Here is a 22193-nt window from a genome sequence, read left to right on the forward strand (position 1 = left end):
ATATTAAAACGAAGTCATGGTTTCTTCCAAAGTACAATAATGGAATTTCCACCCTTTGTTTTTTATTTTTTAATTTATTTTTAAAGATTTTATTTATTTATTCATGAGAGATGCAGAAAGAGAGAGAGAGAGGAGAGACACAAGCAGAGGGAGAAGCAGGCTCCCTGCCGGGAGCCGGATGTGGAACTCGATCCCAGGACTCCAGGATCACGCCCTGGGCCAAAGGCAGGCGCTAAACTGCTGAGCCACCCAGGGATCCCCACCCTTTGTTTTTTAAAGAAAATACAGAATCTAACAGAAAATTGTCACAGCCAGATAAAATGCTGGGATTGCATGTTGACTATATTAATTTTTATGCTGATACTTATACCAGAGAGCTCATCATAAGCTTCGTGAGGACAGGGTTTTGTTTCCGTCTCTTGTCTTTCTTACTTACACAGTACTCTCCACCTGGCAGGCATTCCATAAATATATTGATGGACTGATTTTTAACCAGAGTTCTAATAGAGTGAACGGTGATTTAACATTTCCTAATAGACATGTCTTCCTACTACACCATCCAAAGTTTTGCTCTTTTGCACATGAGGCAGTATGTTTTTAAAAAATATTATCTTCCTACCAAGGTGGGGGCAAAATAGCACTTATGTGGGATTCTGCTGGTTTAAATTTTAATTAAATGACAATAAAGCACCCAGTCCACACCTGGTAAAGTATCTGGCATGCATTAAAGTTTATTGAATTAAAGAATGAATTGGGCAATCGTTTGGTTTGAGACTGTTCTCTTAACAGTAAAATAAAATTACTACTAAGTGCCCCACCACCCACACAAGACTGCTGTAGGGAACAAATGATGTTTATGCAAGTGGTCTAAAAACTGTAAAGTAAAAAACTTTAAAGTGGGAGTTTCTATGTTGACTTAATGTCATTCCTGTAACGACAGTATAATGGGATTACATAATGGCGTTTTTTTAGTGGCCATCAATTTATTAAATTCGTCGTTTCTATGGAAGTCCGCAACGAAGTGCATGGCCCTGTGCTACACACTTGTCATACGACACTGAAACTGTTGCTGACCTTGCCTGCCTGCAGGTCTGCGGTGCTATTCCGACTGAGACTCATACTCTGGGGAAAAACATCAATTTTCCTTGAGTCCTGTGTGCTGCCTCAAGGAAATCTCAAAGCAGAAATAGCAGAATCAAAGATTCCCACCTCGCGGCTCAAGTTCACAGCGATCACGATACTTAAAAGGGAGGCGGACAAAGACCCCGAAGCCGCTTTCCCAAGCTAAAGCCGCTCTGAGCAAAGCACAGCGTGCGGCGGACACCGGGGACCCCTCCCCCCGCTGGAAGCCCACGGGCGGCCCGGCCCCGGCGCCCGGACGGTTGCGGGTCCCCGAGCGGGCGGCGGCCGGGGCCCGCGGCCGGTTGGGGTCAGCGAGCGCCGCGGCCGTTGGGGACTCCAGCTCCCGGCAGGCACCGCTCCTGCGGCCGACGCGCGCGGCGGCGCTGCCCGCTGGGACTCGTAGTGCGGTCCGGGTAGGAGAAAGGGGAGCCGGCCCCGGCTCCTTTTCACGCGCGTTTGGGACACTGGGCCCGGAAGGGGCCACGCCGGCCCCCCTGTGCCCGGCGTCCCTCCGGGGCCGGGCCGAGCTGGAGCAGGGCGGGCCGGGGCGGGAAGAGGCCCGGACAGCCGCGCACGTGGGGGGTGGTTAGCGCCGAGGAACCCGGAAGCGCCGCGCACCGCCCACCGCCGCGGTGACGGGTTAACGCTTCTTCGGGGTGGGGGTGGGGGCGGGTGTGTGGCAGGAGAGGCCGGCCCACCCGGCTCCTCCGAGAGCCCCGCGAGCCGGCCCTCCCCTCCCCCACGGGCTCTACGCGCCGCAGGCCCCGCCCCCGGCCGCGGCGCGTGCGCAGGAGCTCCGCCCCGCCCCACCCCCGCACGCACACGCACACGCACGGCAGTCGCCGCCGCCGCCGCCGCCGCCACCGCTCCCTTCCTCTCTGCTCTTCCTCCTCCTGTTCTCTCTTCCCTCCTCCCCCTCGCCTCCTTTCCCCTCCTCCTCCGGCGCTGACGCTCGCGTAGGGCCCTGGCGTCAGACGCGCGGGGGCGGGGCGAGTGCGGCGGGGGGTATAAGTAGAGGGTGCAGGAGGCGGTGCTTCCCCTTCTCCCCGGCGGTTAGTGCTGAGAGTGCGGAGTGTGTGCTCCGGGCTCGGAACACACATTTATTATTAAAAAAATCCAAAAAAAATCTAAAAAAACCTTTTAAAAAACCCAAAAAAAATTTACAAAAAATCCGCGTCTCCTCCGCCGGAGACTTTTATTTTTTTTTCTTCCTCTTTTATAAAATAACCCGGTGAAGCAGCCGAGACCGACCCGCCCGCCCGCCCGCGGCCCCGCAGCAGCTCCAAGAAGGAACCAAGAGACCGAGGCCTTCCCGCTTCCCGGACCCGACACCGCCACCCTCGCTTCCCAGCCGGCAGCCAGCAGCCCGCAGCCAGCCGCCAGCGGCAGCCGATCGACCCCGTTCTGCGGCCGTTGAGTAGTTTTCGATTCCGGTTGATTTTTGTCCCTCTGCGCTTGCCCCCGCTCCCCTCCCCCCGGCTCCGGCCCCCGGCCCCAGCACTCGCTCTCCTCCTCTCACGGAAAGGTCGCGGCCTGTGGCCCTGCGGGCAGCCGTGCCGAGATGAACCCCAGCGCCCCCAGCTACCCCATGGCCTCGCTCTACGTGGGGGACCTACACCCCGACGTGACCGAGGCGATGCTCTACGAGAAGTTCAGCCCGGCCGGGCCCATCCTCTCCATCCGGGTCTGCAGGGACATGATCACCCGCCGCTCCTTGGGCTACGCGTATGTGAACTTCCAGCAGCCGGCGGACGGTGAGAGCCGGGCCCGGCGGGCGGGCGGGCGGGCGGGCGGCCATGAGGCGCAGGCGGCGGCGGGCGGGCTAGGCCGGCGGGCCCGGGGGAGGGGGCGGGAGGGCATGTCACCCCCGAGGGCCGGCGGGGAGAGGCGCGGGCGCCGGGACCCCGGCTCCCGGTGCCCGCGGGGACCCGCGCCGCCGGTAGCCGCGCGCCTGGCTACTTCCTCCTCTGCGACCATTTTCTCGGCCTCTGCCGCTCTCAAACTTTAGGGTGATGACGCGCCGGGAGGGTGGGTGAGGTTGGCTTCTCCCACCGCGCTCCCGCCAGTAGACGCGGGGTTCTGGGGCGTCGGGAGCCGAGCGCCCTTCTCCGGGCTTAGGCGGAGGCTCGCCCCACCACCCGGGGCTCTCGCCGGCGCCCCAGGACCCAGAGGAAGTGCGTCTCGGTGCTCGAAAAACACCACGTGTTGAACCCTGTAACCTCACAGGCCCGAGGCCTGCTTCTGCTGCCGGCCCAATCGCCTGGGGGAGCCACAGGGCCTTAGAATAAAGTTAATTTGGTGATGTTGTGGTCCTCGGGTTTCCGATTCCATTCTTGAGAACTTGTCAGTAACCCGTGGCCCTAGAAATGTAAATTGCCAACGAGACGCGCATTTGAGGTTTTCCCCGAGTTCAGGCATTTCTCACTCTCATATTGTAAACAGCAGGGTAGTGGGAGCAGAGGATGTGGAGGATGACCCTTTTGGAATTCACTGTTTCCTTTCCGGCAGTGTAGATCATTTTAATTTTTTACCCAATGGTAATTGGTTTAGAATATTTTCCCTTCTGAAGTAGTTATGTCCTTTTGAGAGGTTTTTCCTTAAAAAAATGTATTCACCAGTTTTGTTATAAACTTTGAGTGTAGTGTGGACTGGACCATTGTATTCAATGGCACTCAAGTCGTAAAGGTTTGTTTTTTTTAAAGTGGTCCAGAATATCTGTACATCATGGAGAATTGAACAAAATAAGAGTAAGATTGAAATTTATGGAGAAAAAAATGTGGCCAACCTTCTCTTTTTATTTTGAAGACAAATAGTTCACAAAAACAAAATTTGGCAGATAGATATGTGGCATGATGTGTTGCCAGGGTTTTCTTTTATATTTGGATCAGTTGACTTCCAAAAGTCAGCTTCCCTTGATTTTATGGCCCAATTTTGCTTCCCGCTTGAATTCATGCTTGAATACATGTCAAATAGAGAGTACAGGGAGTTTACTTTAAAAATTTTTATTAAGTTCAGTAAAACTGAAGTTACGTAATGATCAGTTTTTCTTTCACTAGGTAAAGTATAATATCAAGATTTTGGGTAGGCATACTATTCAGTGACACAGAGCCAGAAGTTGTAAAGCTGCACTGCAGGTTTCCTGCCCTTTTGCTCTGTAAGCAGTGGCTCCAAATGTCACTCCTTAACAATTTTTCCCAACTCTGGACAAGATTTACCACTAAATGAAAGCTAAAAGATAAGATAATTTTGGGGCTTGTAATCCCAGTCGAGAGTTGACAGAGAAAACTTGAACAAATCGTAAAGACCATAAAATGTAACTTTTGGAAGTGGCTGTTCATTCCAAGCTTAATGTTAAAACCAAAAAACCCATTTTTTAAAATTTCTTGTGATTTTGAAAAGTTGAACTTCAGGTTACCATGGTTACAGTACACTGTAATGTTTTCTCAGTCTATACCAGTAGACCAGTTCTGTAACTGCTCAAAAAAAGATAGCATTTTTTCATCCTCCATTTGTTTGATTTCTATATGTACCGTCTTTCCAAGTAGTTTTTTCAGTGGTTTTCTGTTTTCCTATTTACTGCAACATTCATGGACTTGTAGAATAGCTTCTGAAAGTGACCATTTTCCAATTTAGCAGGAAGAGGTGACTCATTCAAAAGACACTCAAGCAAAGTCAGCTAAAAAACTAGGGGAGCTGAGTAGGTGTGGTCAGTTGATAATGAGCTGACAGCTGATTGTCACTATCTTCTAGAAACTGGAGCTTTTATTTATAAAAAGAAGTGGCCGGAAAATTTGTCCTCTCAATAACTTTAGAGTTATACTGACATGAAATTCGTGGAAATTAGTGTTTCGGGGCTTAAAGTGGACTATTTTTTCCCTCTTTTGGACTATTGTTTTTTACTTAGTATATTTTTTGTGGAAAGTCTCAATTTATTTAATAAGTGCTTCATGATAGAGGGACACATAATTCAGTCCTTCATAGACCTTGGAATCCATAGGGTAGATTTTGAAATTTTGTAGCACTATTCAGAAATAATTGATTAAATGATCAGTTACTTAGTAAATCAATGACTGAAGATAAAATTGGTTTTATATGTCAAGAAAGCTCTAATGAGTGAATAGTGAGTATTATAGATCTGCTGTTGCAAAAATTCTGTATTCATTATACAGTTAAGTATGCCCAACCTCACTTTAGTTTTTGAGGGCCTGATTCAGATCTTGACCTGAATGGATATAACCTTTCTTTCTTTTTTTATTTTTCTAACATAATAATAGGAAGTTGTGCCAGGAGTCACTGAAATCCCCCTGACCCCATAATCCAGGGACTTCTTGTTTTTTTTTTGTTTTTTTTTTGGCTTAAATGGGCTAATATTTGTATAGTGCTGTGGTAAGCAGTAAGATTGATTCTGACAAGTAATAAGGGGAGTTAAAATGCTTGAAAAATCTAAAAACTATTAAGTCTGGATAATTTAGAATTACCTAATATCTTTTATATTTCTCATTAAGTCGATTTTATGTGAAGGGGTATCTTGGTTTTACGTTGAGTAGGAACCAAAAGAGGATTTTAAATTTACGGCAGTTAAAGGAAAAGATTGTTTCAGAAGTACATTGGTGATAGATCATCTCTTAACATGGGGAATTTGGGGTTTTTTGATAATCGTGTTCTTTTTTTGCATTATACAATTTAAATCTAGTCTAGTCTAGTGGGGTAAGGTCCAGCAGTCTTAAGTTTAAAGTGTGTCCAACCACTTCCCCCATGTTAATTTATATAATTTTTAGTGGCCTGTACATGTTTTGAAGTAATACCCTGAACATGTCTTTCTTGCAGCGGAGCGTGCTTTGGACACCATGAATTTTGATGTAATAAAGGGCAAGCCAGTACGCATCATGTGGTCTCAGCGTGATCCATCACTTCGCAAAAGTGGAGTGGGCAACATATTCATTAAAAATTTGGACAAATCCATTGATAATAAAGCACTGTATGATACATTTTCTGCTTTTGGTAACATCCTTTCATGTAAGGTAAGCAAAAGTGTGACAGGTAAACGCTTAACAGTGTTTTAGCTTCTTGGAGTTTATTCCTTAAAAGAGCAACCATGCTATCTTAATGGGTATCTTTATTTTCCAAAAACTCGGGCTAGGAGACTGACAAGTTATCTTTGAACACTGGAAAAGATGCTAAATCAATAGCAAGTAATGAACAATTGGTATCTGATTTTCCCTAGGTGGTTTGTGATGAAAATGGTTCCAAAGGTTATGGATTTGTACATTTTGAGACACAGGAAGCAGCTGAAAGAGCTATTGAAAAAATGAATGGGATGCTTCTAAATGATCGCAAAGTGTAAGTATATATAGTTAATTGTGTTTCAGATCTGTTTTTAATAGTCCAAATCCATTCATTTTACAAGTTAATATGTTCTCTTAAAGAGATTCAGCTGGAGTGAAAATTAATAAGCCACATCCTGGTAGATTTTATCATTTTCTCCTTGTTTATTGTAACATACGAAGGATAGTGAATTAATGTAATTGGCCAACATTCAGGTCAACAAGAAAAAGAAGATAGGTATACTTAGATAAAGTTTTTTGAAAATAAGTTCATGGTTGAAAAAGTAGGAATCCAGACAGAAACTTAATCATAATTCCTGAGGTAGTCATTGACCCATTTTACATTTTGAGGAAACTGAGGCTAAAATAATTTGCTTGTATTTATATGCTGGTTCAACAGGTGAGCTGGGATACAAACCCAGTGGTCTGAATTCAGAGTCTAAGTTGGATCTTTACTTGGCCATACTACTACAACTTATTGATGGAGTTTAAAGACATTTTGTTGTTTTAACTTTTCACCTCCTTTCATCCACTTACAGTAGAATTAAACCAGAAATCTTCATAATTAATCTTTCTGAGATAAACTTGTTTCTAAAAAAGTGGTAGGCTTTTTATATAATGGCAGGGAGACTATATTTGCTGCAGGTTATAAAATTACAGGTTTTATGAGCCCAAAGAAATAACATTTTAAATTTTGTATCCCTAGTGCCAGTGGATTTCGCTTAATTATCTGGGCAAATTCAGTTGTAAGGTCATCTTATAAATGATCTGAGTTCATGTTGCTGTGTAAACTGCTGTGAGGACATACAGATTGGGCTTAGTTCTAACAACTCCACTGCATCACTTTTAAGTGGTTCTTAAAAATCAACTTCGATCAAGTGCTGTGGTCAGTCTGTACCTGAAGGGATCATTATGCACACAGTGTTGCCTGTTTGAATTTTGTGTCACTGCATGATTAAGGAAAGGTTTTGTAATGTGTAAAGAGCCCTTATAATCTAAGAAACCAGCAGTTCTTCAATATGAACAATGTTTACAAAGACTAATTGTTAGAAGTGGTACATCCTTATTTTTTTTGAAATAGTATATCCTTAAATGAGAGAAATATTTAGCATCATGGGTATTAGGAGATGAAAATATCTTATAGTTTACCTGTCAGCACGCTTGGGAGCGAGGGAAGAATGTCCGTTATTGGTGGAGGTCTAGGTTAAATAAAGACAGTTTATTGCTGTTTTGAGTAAAACATGATGTAACCCTTTTGGAAAACAGCTTGACATCTATATATAAACTTAAGGTCACTTAAATGCCTTTTGAACTACCGTTTCTGCAGCTCTATCCTAAGAACATATAACAGAAGGGCTCGTTAATGAATTCCAGCATTATTAACAAAAGCAGAAAGTTGTGATATCCACAATGGAATATTATGTTCATCTTGAGAACATTTGTAAAACTGAGAGCATGGAGAAGCACTGCAGTTTGGGTGGGGTGGGGAAGGTTAAAGAATAAAAAATCTCCAGTAAAACAGAAAGACCTAAGGAAAGTCAGTCATGATTGGGATGGTATCGTGAAAGATGGTTTTTTACTTTGGCGTCTATTATATTTTCAAATGACACGTATTCCTTTTATATTAGGGAAAAACTAAAATTTTAAAACATTTAGTTGATAATACTGCAAAGAAAATTTGCCAAGCTGTTATGTGTTGGAGTACAGAATTCAGAAGTTTAAATTCATATTTTTAGCAGATTACAATGTGCAAGGGCCACTTTGAAATAGCAATGATGAAAGCTTTTATGTCTTTTCCTTGGCGTGGTTGGAGTGTTAACTCCCACTCATTTGCATTGATAGGCATGATCTCTTTAACCCTGGGTTAGCTAGAAAGAAGGGGGGGAATGTGTGTTAAGAAAAATGCTTCCTTTTTTCTTGTAGTTAGGAGGTTTGTTCATATTTTATGCTTCCATTTTTTTTTCACGTAAGGCACTTGTTTTATAGTGTGCTCTTAATTCAAGATTCTGAAATTATCAGTAACAATTGCAAAATCAACCATCAGGCTTAATTAATCTGACTTAATAAAATAGAACCTAATTTTATAGTCCTTACATATTTTATTAGATTTGTTGGACGATTTAAGTCTCGTAAAGAACGAGAAGCAGAACTCGGAGCTAGGGCAAAAGAGTTCACCAATGTTTACATCAAGAATTTTGGAGAAGATATGGATGATGAGCGCCTTAAGGATCTCTTTGGCAAGTTTGGTAATGTGTCTGAATTAAATTTTTACACTCAAAGTTCTGAGTAATTGCTCAACATTAGTTTTGGCTAATACTTTATACTAAAGTGAATGAAATGAAACTTAACATGATACTTAGAAATAACTGTCATTTATCTGGATTAAACTGATAATCCATTATACTACTAGGTAGTATATAAAGGTTTAATAGTGTTGTCTTAGCACAGTGAGGTGTGACTGCCTAATTGGAACATATTTTAAAAGGTTATGCTACAATAAGAAATTGTGCTGGATTTATGCACTTACAGATCCCAACTCATCAGAGGCATGCACATGACACAGCCTACTTAGGTTGGAATGTAGTCTTTAGTTATGGGACAGGAAAGCAGGGCAGCTTTAGGATATTTGGCCAGTCTTAAGAGCCTCATGTTTGAGCAATTTGAAATCATGACATTCAAAGACAAAGCCAGAGATCCTGATTTTTCCCGTGATATCTCCTTGGGATGGCCTTCTGAGTCCATGGGATCTTAATTTGTTCCTTGGATTTCAAATTAACTTCATTAAATTTTAAATCTGTGAAGTGTAACCAGCCTCACTTTAGATAGCAATAACTGGTCAGAAGATGAACTTTAAATTGAACGCTTTTGCAGGTGATTTGCTTGTTCCTTGTCATTTGTTGAACTTATTAAATAGGTGGCGCTTTTGTTTTTGAGCACCTCAAATGATACAGAAATAGGAAATTAACACTTTTTTATTGCGATTTAGCATGCGACATGGAACTCTGCTCCTTTGAGCAAAAAAACCTGTCCTTTTGCACAAAGATAAATTGTGTCTCGCATCTTCCTCCCAAATTCTCTTTAGTGACTGGTTTTGTATATTTCCTCTGTCTTTTAATTAGAAGCTATTTCTAAAGTTGGATATTGATAACCATTTATCCCAAATGAATAATGCTATGTGAAGTGACCACCAATATGTAAATTTGTCAAGTATTTTCTTGGCTGTTTCTCCTAGAGATTGGAAGTACAGCATTAGGACCAGAGGTACACTGAAAAGAAACAGTTTACCTGTGCCCATACATCTTTCATATTTTTTGTAATCAAATGTGATTTTTAATATTTTCTGGCCCCGCCTACCTCAGATAACACCCACCTCAGTCAAGTGTCTTTTTCATTTGGGAGGACTGGGGCCATGTGTCTTCAAATATGTGCTGCCTCCTCCAAGTGACACTGTCTTTCCAAGGGTCAAACCCCATATTCCCTCCACTCTAAATTGGAAGTCAAGTGGACCAAGGTTAAGAGAATCTTATTTCTTAATTCTCTTATCAAGAAATAAAATTGTTGGCTAAAAAAAGTAAATCTCTTTTAAACAAAGAATAAAATTTCATCTTTAACAATTGTATAAAACATGCCTCCTTAAATGGAAGGAGTGTTTAAGGAAATAAAGTATTTAGCTTCTTAGTAGAAATATAAGGTCTTTGAAGAGACTTTTAATTTCTATTTTTTTCATGGCATTGTTCTTGTGTGTTGAAATTTGAAATGTATAAACTAAATGTTGTGTGGAATACGTTTGAATCATTTAAAAAAATTTTTTTAGGACCTGCCTTAAGTGTGAAAGTAATGACTGATGAAAGTGGAAAATCCAAAGGTTTTGGATTTGTAAGCTTCGAAAGGCATGAAGATGCACAGAAAGTAAGACTCAAATATACTAACTACAGACAGTATGGATTTCCTGTGTTTATAATGAGAAGGGAGATGATAGAAGGTTTCTTTGCTCTCATACTGAAATGTACATTGGCTATCTTACATATATTGTTTTGAATTACTTGCATTTTATGTATTAGTTTTGAGGGTATAAATCGGGAACCTGTATTTTCCCAAAACATCGAAGCTAAGTTTTTCTGATGGGTCCATCTTTAGCATTCATAACCTAACAAATTTTCTTGTTAGAGAAAGGAACTTCTCTGTTGCAAGTTAGTAATTAAAATTTCTGTGATTTCTATAAGGCTGTGGATGAGATGAATGGAAAGGAGCTCAATGGAAAACAAATTTACGTTGGTCGAGCTCAGAAAAAAGTGGAACGGCAGACGGAACTTAAGCGCAAATTTGAACAGATGAAGCAAGATAGGATCACCAGATACCAGGTTCATTTTTAATTGACAAGCAAAATAAGACAGGGATGAGGAAACCTATTTTGCGTTCATTTCAGTTACTGCCAGGTAACTGGAGGGTTTGTGAGGGGGAAAGGAGAAGAAACATGGGATAAAATACTAGGAAGCGTCTTTAAGTACCACTGTAGTTTTCTTTCTCCTTTTTCTACAGTTTCTTTTCTTTTTTTAGGGTGTTAACCTTTATGTGAAAAATCTTGATGATGGTATTGATGACGAACGCCTCCGGAAAGAGTTTTCTCCTTTTGGTACAATCACTAGTGCAAAGGTAACATGTGATACTTTAAGATTGGGGAAAATCCATGCACATGGATATTCCTGTATAAATTTCACAGTAATGCGTGGAGTGTTTTTCTTATCTTGTAAATGAATAGTCACACAGGGTTTTTGTTTTTTTGTTTTTTTTTCCTTCTTCCAAAAACCTTTCCCCCCCCCCCCCCCGGAAATCCAGTTAGTTTTTGCTTCATTGTTTGACAAACCTTTAAATTTGAAGTAGATGCTGTAGCCTTATTGATTTGTTTTTTGCAGGTGATGAGTTCTGAATTCTTCCTGAGGGGAAGGCTGCATTTGTTGACCATAGTTAGTGATTGATCCTCACGTAACATGCATTGTTCTACTTTACTTAATTACTTTCCTGGTTAAAGGTGGCAGTTTATTAGGGAACTATTATTGTTATTAGGCAAATTTGTATTCACTTATGCAGTTCATTCTGGGGAGTCAAACTCTAAACCGTATAGCCGTAGAGATAGATTTTTTTTCTTTCACTTGAAATCAGGAATGAAGAATTATGGTATTATGATTCTAGCCTGAATTCTGGGATTTTGATATAAGAACCTCTGCTCTAGATGTTTTTTTCTGATGTCCATGGTCCAAGAATTCATCTGTATATAAAGTTTTTAAAGTTCTTTATGGATCATAATATCACTCTTTGGTGGCAAGGATGTGAAAATTTGGCGAGTGTATTCTGGAGGAGAAGGTCATGTGTTAATGCTAGCTGGAAAAAAATACTTTTCAAAGCAGAAAGGTAAAGAATGAAAGGTGATTTTCCCCCTGTCCCCCATTTGGGTGGATAATTTTCTGTTTGTCCAAACACTTTATGTATTTGTATAAAAAGTTTTTAGAAGGGACGCCTGAGTGGCTCAGCGGTTGAACATTTGCCTTCTGCTTGGGGCATGATTCCGGGGTCCTAGGATCGAGTCCCACATTGGGCTCTTGTGTGGGGTGCCTGCATCTCCCTCTGTCTCTGCCTCTCTGTGTCTCTCATGAGTACATAAGGTCTTTAAAATTTAAAAAAAATTTTTTTTTTTTCTAGAAGATCAGGATCATACTGTACAGAATCTGTGACTTGTGGTTTTATTTTACTTAACATAAGGTCTAGATACATATTTGTATATTCATTTCAGGCTTGGTGCTTTTTCATTTTACTTTTTTTGCCGAAGGTTGAATATTCATTGTATAGGTAGGCGTATCATAACTTTATTATACCTATACTGGTAAACATCTGTCTTTCCATTTTTAGACCCACCATTCTAATAAACATTCTTACATATCTGCAAAAAATGCCAGGATTTCCAAAGTTCTAGAGTTAAAATTGCTGGTTAGTGGGTATATTTAAAATTGATAGTCCCAAATTGTCCCAAGTTCCTAGACAAGTTCCTGCAGTCTTGCCAATTTAGTGGAAAGTAATATACATCTTTTCCAGTGGTGGACATGTCTTATGCTGACTAGTTGCGCCAATTTGCATATTTTTATATCGGATTGGTTGTCTTTTTATTGATTAGAATTTTGTTTTACATTGTAAATATTCTCTCCAGTCTTTAACTTAGGACTTGGGTTTTTTTTGTCATCTTACTTTCCCCATATTTTTGTATTTTATGTTCAGGTTGAGATCTGTTTGGCAATTTGATTTTTCAGTGTGATGTGAATAAGAGACTTAATTTTTCTCAATTGTCTCAATGTACCATGTACTTAATAATGTAAAGTCCATTTTTTCTTCGTTATTTTAAAATGTTAACTTTAGCACATTAAATGTTTTAGGTCTTGTTTTAGGTATAGTTGACATATTCAGGTGTACAACACCTGATTTGATGTTTGTGTTGCATATGCTGTGTAATGCTAATCTAGTTAATAACCTACCACTATACACAGTTAAAAAAATTTTTTTCTTGTGATGAAAACTTCTAAGATCTACTCTCAGGAACTTTCACATTTGTAATACAGTAGTGTAGTCGCCTTACTGTACATCAGTCACATCCCTAAGACTTAATTTACAGCTAAGACTGTGCTTTTTAAAACCTCTTCATTCTTTCCCCTACCCATTCCCAGCAACCATGAGCTCAGTTTTGTTTTTGTTGTTTGGTTGGTTTTTGGTGTTTTGTTTTGGTGCCACGTGTAAGTGAGATCCTTAGGATGGTCCTGTTCCTTTGCCACCACATACTGTTGAATGTCGTTGTAGATTGTACATTGCAGGGCTAGTGAAGAGTTCTTTGCATTTCCTCTTGGCTCCTTTAAAAGATCTCAGTGTTTGGAAGATTCTTCCTGGCAAATATTTATGGCCCTTCTGGTCTTGAATGTGAAATTTTTATTTTAAAATGTGGATATTCTAAGATTCAGCTGCTCCTATCTCCCCCATGCCCTGCAAAAAAAGAATAGTAAAGCATCTTGTCAACTTGAATTGCTAAGTCAAATTTAATGGTACTAAAGAGTCAAATTTTGTAGGCCTTGAATGTATCATTCAGATATTTAAACTTTCATATTCTATCTGTTGACAGTCTGAAATCTTAGCACATTTGCTGTCTTAACCTCCACCTCTTTTCTTGGTTCAGATGTTGCATGTATGTAGCTTACCCTTAATATTTAGGTATTAAGGAAAAATTGTAGGAAAGATGAAAGCATTAACAGTGTTTACTTGAGTCAGTAGCTATAATTGTAATAGTAATGCTTTCCTCTCAGCCTCATTCTAAGTGAACTTTTTTTTTTAATAGGTTATGATGGAGGGTGGTCGCAGCAAAGGCTTTGGTTTTGTATGTTTCTCCTCCCCGGAAGAAGCCACAAAAGCAGTTACAGAAATGAATGGTAGAATTGTGGCCACCAAACCATTGTATGTAGCTTTAGCTCAGCGCAAAGAAGAGCGCCAGGCTCACCTCACTAACCAGTATATGCAGAGAATGGCAAGTGTAAGAGCTGTGCCCAATCCTGTAATCAACCCCTACCAGCCAGCACCTCCTTCAGGTTACTTCATGGCAGCTATCCCACAGGTATGTTTCAGAAGAGAAATAAAAACCTTATGCAGGTTTTCATATTTGGTCGCTTTTAGTGTTTGTGCCCTAAATAAAGGCCTAAGATTGAAACATGAATTGTGATTAAGTTTGAAAAAATGATAAGAATGTAAAGACTTGTGGAATGTTTTGAGACTTATATAGCTAGCTGCATTATTTGTTTTTCTTACCTGATGTTTGCTTGCTTTCTACAGACTCAGAACCGTGCTGCATACTATCCTCCTAGCCAAATTGCTCAACTAAGACCAAGTCCTCGCTGGACTGCTCAGGGTGCCAGACCTCATCGTAAGCCTTTTGTTTTTAATTAAGGTTATGAATTATTTGTACTAAAAATCTATGTGAGACAAATTAGCTGTTATATTTCAGCAATATATTTTCTTTTGTTTCTTTTTTTTTTATAATATAGGGTTACGGGTATTCGTTTTGGGGATTTTTTTTATTTTTTATTTTTTTTTTTAAGAATCCTATAATGCAGTCTCGAGACCAATAATTTCCATGCTGGCTTAATTTTTCCTTTATGACAAGTTTGGGAATGGATCCAACTCTTCATATTTAGTTAGGCAGTAATTTCTAAAAATCTAGTTCTGTGGTTAAGGACCAGAGCCCTGGTATTTTTAGCCTTGCCCTGTGGCCCAGTGCTATATTGCAGGAGCACTTGGAGCCAGGTTTGTGTAGCATGTTCAGATACTAACAAGTACTTGTTCTTAATGAATGGTTTAATGTATTCATTCTCTGAGCTGGGAAGTCTGGGGAAATGACAGGTGAGAAACTAAGCTTTAAAACACGGTACTAAGAAAAAAATAAAAATAAAAACAAAAAAACCATGGTACTTATATTTAGTCACTTTCATCCTTTTGTTCAAACCTCAGCTCAACAGCATTGAACACTTCCAGTGAGTTTTTTTCCAGTTAATGTGTGTTCATATCTTTAAATGTAGCATTCCAAAATATGCCCGGTGCTATCCGCCCAGCCGCTCCTAGACCACCATTTAGTACTATGAGACCAGCTTCTTCACAGGTTCCACGAGTCATGTCAACACAGCGTGTTGGTAGGTCTTAATGCTTTCTGTAAAATTTGATTTCCAATTTGAAAGAACAAGGTAAAAAGTACAAAACCACGTATTTATTTTTTAGCTAACACATCAACACAGACAATGGGTCCACGTCCCGCAGCTGCTGCTGCCGCAGCCACTCCTGCCGTTCGCACCGTTCCACAGTATAAGTACGCTGCAGGAGTTCGCAATCCTCAACAGCATCTTAATGCACAGCCACAAGTCACCATGCAGCAGGTAGGACTTTGATTCCTTTAGAACAATGTGTGAGGCCTTGGTTGCAGTTACAGACACTAAAGACAACTAGGTTATGAGAACTTAAGCTGTCTTATCTAGAACATTTTATTTGATGTCCCATTAATAGTCTATAAAAATGTCTTATGGGGATTAGGCAAGCATTCAGCATTCCTTTTTTTTTTTTTTTTTCTTCTTCTTCTTCTTAAATTTATTTGACAGGGAGTGGGAGAAGCACACTTCTGACAGAGCAAGGGAACCCAGTACAGGGACTCAATCTCCAACCCTGGGATTGTGACCTGAGCCAAAGGCAGATGCTTAACTGACTACCCCAACACCTCAGCATTCCTTATCCTGAATTATTTGTGCTTTGAGAGCTTTGCTAAGCATATTTGTAAGGAAGAAAGAGTGATAGATAGTTTTGAGATTTAGCCCATCCTGGGTTTTTTTTAACCTAAGACCAAAATTGTCATGAACATAATAGAAATAAAGCACTAAATACTCCAGGTAGAAAAGAAAATGAAATATTCTTTATGGTTATAATACTCAAGCGTATAGGTGTTGTATCTTGGGCTGTATTTCTGATGGACTCAGCTTCCCCTATTCATGTTTAGAGTGCAATCTTCATCATTTAGTAATTTTTCTAGTGAGTAGGTTTCAATACTTCTGTACTTCAACTTTTATTTGAGTGGGGAGGGGCAGAGGGAAAGAGCGAATCCCAAATAGACTCCATCTTGAGCATGGAAGCTGATGCTGGGCTCAGTGTCACGGCCCTGAGATCGTGTCCTGAGCCAAAATCAGAGTTGGATGCCTAACCTGAGCCACCCAGGCCATCCCTGCTTCTGTATTTTAAACTTAGGAAAATTCCTCTCTTTTTTTTTTTTTTTTTTTTTTTTTTTATAGCCTGCTGTTCATGTACAAGGTCAGGAGCCTTTGACTGCTTCCATGTTGGCATCTGCCCCACCTCAAGAGCAAAAGCAAATGTTGGGTAAGTGCCTTTATTCCACCTAGTCAGAGACTGACTAGAAAACAGGGAGATGCTTAGACCTGCTTTGCACCTAAAAACGATAGCTAAGGTTGCAGGATCGGTCTGAATTGGCAGGTCTGCTAAACTTTTTAATACCATTAATGAAATACTTTGCTTCTGGTGAATAGAATAATAGGGCATTATGCACCACAGATCCTACTACAGTTTTGGAGGAGGGAGTTTGAAGTATATGAAAAAGGAACTGCACACAGAATTAAGATCTACCGCAAGGCAATGAAGTTCATCTGTTTTATAACTATCAAGATGGTGGGTTTTGGGTTAGCGTCTGTTTGCTGTATACAAAAGTCAGGTTCTTAAACCCAGTTTTAATTATGGTGGAGTCCTTTAAAATTCTTCAAATTGAAGGAATTTTTTTCTTCCCCTAGGTGAACGGCTCTTTCCTCTAATTCAAGCCATGCACCCTACTCTTGCTGGTAAAATCACTGGCATGTTGTTGGAGATTGATAATTCAGAACTTCTTCATATGCTTGAGTCTCCAGAGTCTCTCCGTTCTAAAGTAATTTAAATTTGTCATTTATCTAACAGCTTCTTATACTATGTATTTTGGGGCTTTTTGTAGAAACTGGAATATTAATAATAAGTGCTTTATATAAATCGTGCAGTTCTAAGTTTTATAAGTCTTAATTATAAATTCTAACATCTACCACCTATGATGCCATTATTTCCATTTTATAATATACATGGGGAAACAAGCAGTAGAGGTTGGAAATTTGCCTGTGTTCACAGTCAAGGGCAGAGCTTGGTTTCACATCCAGTCAGTTTAACTGTAGCCACTCTTAGCTGTATCCATGCCCTCTTAGCTGTGCTGCTGCTTTAGTGAAGAAAGATGTTTGCCATTATTTCTCAACTTTGGGTGGGGGGTGGGTGGGTTGGTGAGAGAGTAAAGAAGTAAGTGCAAGAGGGTTCATAATTCTAGAATAGTGGTGGAATGGAACCCAAAAGGATATGGATACAGTTGAAATTTTTTGGAATCCGTTCCTTCCACTTGCGTCAGAGGAGAGGAGTTTGGTTTCTTTGAACACTTAACATGTCATGAATTTGAAATTCTTCTAGTTACTCCTTTTCAGAGTCAGTTTGTTTCTTTTTTTAGGTTGATGAAGCTGTAGCTGTACTACAAGCCCACCAAGCTAAAGAGGCTGCCCAGAAAGCAGTTAACAGTGCCACTGGTGTTCCAACTGTTTAAAGTGAGCATTCTTCCCTGGGTTTTAAGCTTGTTTTTATCAATTTGAGCATATTTTGGAACATTGAAGACATTCGTCTTACCATTAATCCAAATGTATTGCTAATTATTCAAAGAGAAGTAGAAATAGAAACAAAGGAAAGTTTACCTGTTAGCCTGGTATTGACTTGAATTTTTAAATCCAAGCACCTTCATTTGTATACTGATTTGTGTTAAATGGGCTTGGCTTTTTGTGTACTTCCTTTCAGAGGACTTTGATAGATTAAACCTTTCATTGGGTTGCAGCACTGACAGTTGCCCAGAGTCTGTACTCTTCTTGCCCTGCATTACTTTCAAGAAATGGGGTACCATAGACTGTGGGGCCCAAACTAGAGATTGGCAAGGCTTTTTCTGTAAAGGACCAGATATGAAATATTTTAGGATTTGTGGGCCATGTTTGTGTAATTACTACAGTTTCAGTGTGAAAGAGCTCATAGGCATATTATGTAAACTAATAGGGGTGTCTGTGTGCCAGCAAAACTTGATAGCAATAGGCTGCAGACTGAATTTGGCCATGGGCTTTAAATTTGCTACTGACCAGTGCTAGTATTGATCATCTTATTTTGTTAGGTACTTGCCACTTGAATGCTATGCACCTTGATACATTTTATATTGTAATGATTGCCAGCGTTGCAATAACTAATAGCTCTATGTAATTACTTTTAGCAGTTAGAATCATTAAACTCTAGCCTCTTAGCAAGTTTGATGATTACGTTTTTTTCTCCCCACATTCACAGATTGATCAGGGACCACGAAAAGAAACTCGTGCTTCACCGAAGAAAAATATCTAAACATCGAAAAACTTAAACATTATGGAAAAAAAACATTGCAAAATATAAAATAAATAAAAAAAGGAAAGGAAACTTTGAACCTTATGTACCGAGCAAATGCCAGGTCTAGCAAACAATGCTAGTCCTAGATTACTTACTGATTTAAAAACAACAAAAAAACTACAAAAAAATAGTAAAATATAAAAACAAATTAATGTTTTATAGACCCTGGGAAAAAGAATTTTCAGCAAAGTACAAAAATTTAAAGCATTCCTTTCTTTAATTTTGTAATTCTTTACTGTGGAATAGCTCAGAATGTCACTTCTGTTTTAAATAACAGAATTGATAACTGAGCAAGGAAACGTAATTTGGATTATAAAATTCTTGCTTTAATAAAAATTCCTTAAACAGTGCACGGTGATGTTATTTTATTTCTCTTTGCAATTGGTTTTGTACAGATAGGGGATAAGCTGGAATTGGCAAAAGAACCTCTTTCATGAGGAAAGTGCTGTTAAGTTCAAGGGTGTCATCTTTTTATGGAAAAGAGGCACAAGAATTTATCCATTGTGTTTGATGAATTTAGATTTCCATGTGAATTCTTTTAACATTCTTTGAGATGAATGCCAGTTTGCCTATAGTAAGGTTTCCAAGCTGGAAGGTAATTAGCTTAAGTCCTCATTTTTTATGGTGTGAAACCATAACAGCAGTGACTCCTAAAGTTGGGATTAGTTTAAGCCGCCTTTTTTTTTTTTTTTTAAAGATTTGAGTGTGTAAAGGAGTGAGCATATGAGCAGGGAGAGGGGCAGAGGGAGCCTGCCTCAGGGCTTGATCCCAGGACCCTGGGATCATGACCTGAGTCGAAGGCAGGCCCTTAACCAACTGAGCCACCCAGGTGCCCCCTAAGCCTTATTCTTAAAAGAAATCTTTTAATTTGATAAGAGATGAAGTCCCAATCCTCAATACCTCATCACTTAAAGTAGTTGTGAAAAATCAGTATTTGGGGGTTCTATCAAGAATAGATTTAGAAGATGGGGGGCCAGGGCCCAGTCATGTACATAAAAAATATCCTTAGCAGTTTGAATACGCTTTTGAGAATGGAATAGAAATTAAAACTAGACCATTCTTCACATTGCCAAAGATAGCTTCTTGAGTTACACATCTGATTATCTAAGATCATGCTAAAATTATTTCAGCACCAGCTCTTTAGGAGCAAATAAATGAATCCAAATAAAACCATGGCTAGGACAGTGTCCCCCTTCTCTTCCTGATGAAGCTTTGAGTGCTTTTCACCTCAGCTTTTCTTGACCTTCAAGATGTACACGTTAACCCCCACATAACTCCCATGGCTTGAATACATATACCCAACAGGTATTATATTTCGTAATTTATAATTATTTAACCATAGTAGCATTATATATATTTTGTCTGACCACAGAGGCTGACAGTACACGTAGATGAAAAGTATATACCATTTTTGTTAAACTTGAATACAAAATGGTTTAAGCTTTGAGATGTTAGAGATGTTTGAGACACCTTAGAACTTGTATCTATAAAATTCCAAAATCTAAAGTAACAGGATTTGCAGTTTTCTGTATACACTGCATAGTTGGGATTTCTTGTGTGAAGATTTATTACCCCCATCTGTTCTTGAAAGGTCTTTATTAGATGTAGCAAACTTTCATGACTGTTTAGAGGAACCAACAGAAGTGTAAAGTAGACCTTGTGATCTGCTTGTAGGAATTAGGGGGAAAAAATACATAGTTGGTCAGTATCTGATTATCTATTTGTAAATTCATCTACTTAAAAAAGTTACTTCTAACCCAAAAATCTATTCATGTACTTTGACAGTCATTTTGCCGACATGGCGCTTAAAATTTGAGTTCTCTGAAATTCCCAGTTGAAGTCGAATAAGCTAACCATTTTTTCAACTTTCATACCACAAACAGGTATCCTTTTTGAAGTCTGTCTTCTGCCATATTCTTGACATTTTTGTGCTTGTGGGTGACGAAGCATAGTGCTTAGGTGCTTGTAGTCTGGTATCCCTAAATTCAGGAAGGTAGATAAGCTTCATTTAGGCCTAAGCTACAAGCTATTGACTATGAGTTCAAGGTTAATGTATGTTTAAACAGGAACAAATAAAGCAAGGATATATGGATGAAAATGTAGCTGACTTATAGGTACCTATTCCTCCTAGGAACAATGATTCAATATTTGCTAATACATTGTTAGCAAGACTTTTCATAGAACATAACACTCACAATTAATGAAGGCTAGTTGTAGCTCATAAAGGTATATATAGCTCATAATCTACAATAGAGTATTTTAGAGCACCTACTTCCATGTGGGATTTGAAGTGAAGCAGAATAAGATGGTTAACATGCTGTACAACTTTCTAAAGCCTCTTGTGGCTGCTTTGGAAGTTTTCAGACAAATTGATAGGCGATTTTTTTCTGTGGATACTAGGTGTATAATCTAGGCTAACTGAAAATTTCTTAGCCTAGAATCTAACTTCATTTCAACATGCACAAGAAGACTTGCGTGGGTAAAATAAGCTAAAGTATCTTGTTTTACAGTATGCCATCTTTGATTATACTTCTTCCCTTCAAACTAATGGATCCTAAATGAGTGACATCATGGAGGGTACTTTAAAATTTTCTTAATATTTTGAGGTAAAACCATGGTGCCAGATTACAGTGAGTAAATGACTGGGAGGAAGACCTGGATACTTGAGTTTAAGGAGTACATTCTCCCAGTAGAACAGTTCTAGGAATAAAATGAATCAGAAGTTTGGTTGAAGTACGAAGCAAAATGGGTGGAGTTGGGTCAGTACACTAGCAAATATCATTAAGCTGTAATGGTCTAGTGCACACCAATCTCCTAGGAGACCAAATGGTCATGAGGACATCTGAGTCTCCTGGTCAGGACAGCCACATCTTTGGATGCCAAAGCTACACTGAATTTCTGTTGCCCTCTGTATAGGCTTCATACTGACTCTTCTGTAAATATTAATCTTCAGTGAGATAATCCAGTTGGTCAGATTTAAGGGTTCTTAGTTACCACTTTGATAACTTTTAAATGTTGCCGAGTCTTTTCAGCCACCTAATTGTAAATGTTACGCATGTATGGCAGAATGAGAGGGTAATCCAATTTCAAATTCTGGGTGTTATCCTAATTTTTTTACCTAATCCATCACAATCATGGCAAATTTGAGGGGGAGTAAAATGGTCTTATCCACAAAAGGTAGGAAAGCATACAATTTACTTCGTTACTGACATTATTCCCAGAAAACTTGAAACAACATGGGATATTTATTAGCCTAACATTCCCTCTGTAGAGAAAACCTTTCGCATTAGATATCAAGAGTATTTGTATTTTGGGGGAACGGTCCTACAAATCATAATTTGGTAAGGTATATGTGAGCAGATAAATTTATGGTTGATGATGTTTTTTTTCCCCCAAACCACCCCCCCCCGCCCCAGTAAAAACATACATAGATAATATAGAATGAGTTGATGTTAAATTGTATGCTAAATGCATGTCCTTTCCATTTTTTTAAGATTTTATTTTATTCATGACAGACACAGGCAGAGACATAGAGGGAGAAGCAGGCTCCCTGCAGGGAGCTGGGTGCAGGACTCCATCCCAGGAACCCCAGGATCACAACCTGAGCTGAAGTCAGAGGCTCAACTACTGAGTCACCTAGGCTTCCCTATCCTTTCAATTTTTAAATTTGAGTAGATTTTATTTTTTGTGAGTAATGTT

The 22193-nt window shown here is 39.7% G+C and overlaps 1 protein-coding gene across 1 annotated transcript; it reads left to right on the forward strand.

Annotated features, from left to right (window-relative positions):
* Positions 1-1920: 1920 nt before the first annotated feature.
* On the forward strand, positions 1921-18844 carry PABPC1 (poly(A) binding protein cytoplasmic 1). The gene is made up of 15 exons (XM_072734158.1): positions 1921-2876; positions 5950-6143; positions 6347-6462; positions 8553-8692; positions 10261-10355; positions 10670-10807; positions 11004-11099; positions 13816-14088; positions 14304-14394; positions 15047-15157; positions 15243-15397; positions 16298-16382; positions 16808-16938; positions 17533-17626; positions 18399-18844. The coding sequence occupies exons 1-14, from the start codon at positions 2684-2686 to the stop codon at positions 17623-17625; spliced, it is 1911 nt and encodes a 636-aa protein (XP_072590259.1). The 5' UTR covers positions 1921-2683; the 3' UTR covers position 17626; positions 18399-18844.
* Positions 18845-22193: the final 3349 nt, after the last annotated feature.

This window comes from Vulpes vulpes, chromosome 13, assembly GCF_048418805.1.
Source record: "Vulpes vulpes isolate BD-2025 chromosome 13, VulVul3, whole genome shotgun sequence".
Lineage (NCBI taxonomy): Eukaryota > Metazoa > Chordata > Mammalia > Carnivora > Canidae > Vulpes > Vulpes vulpes.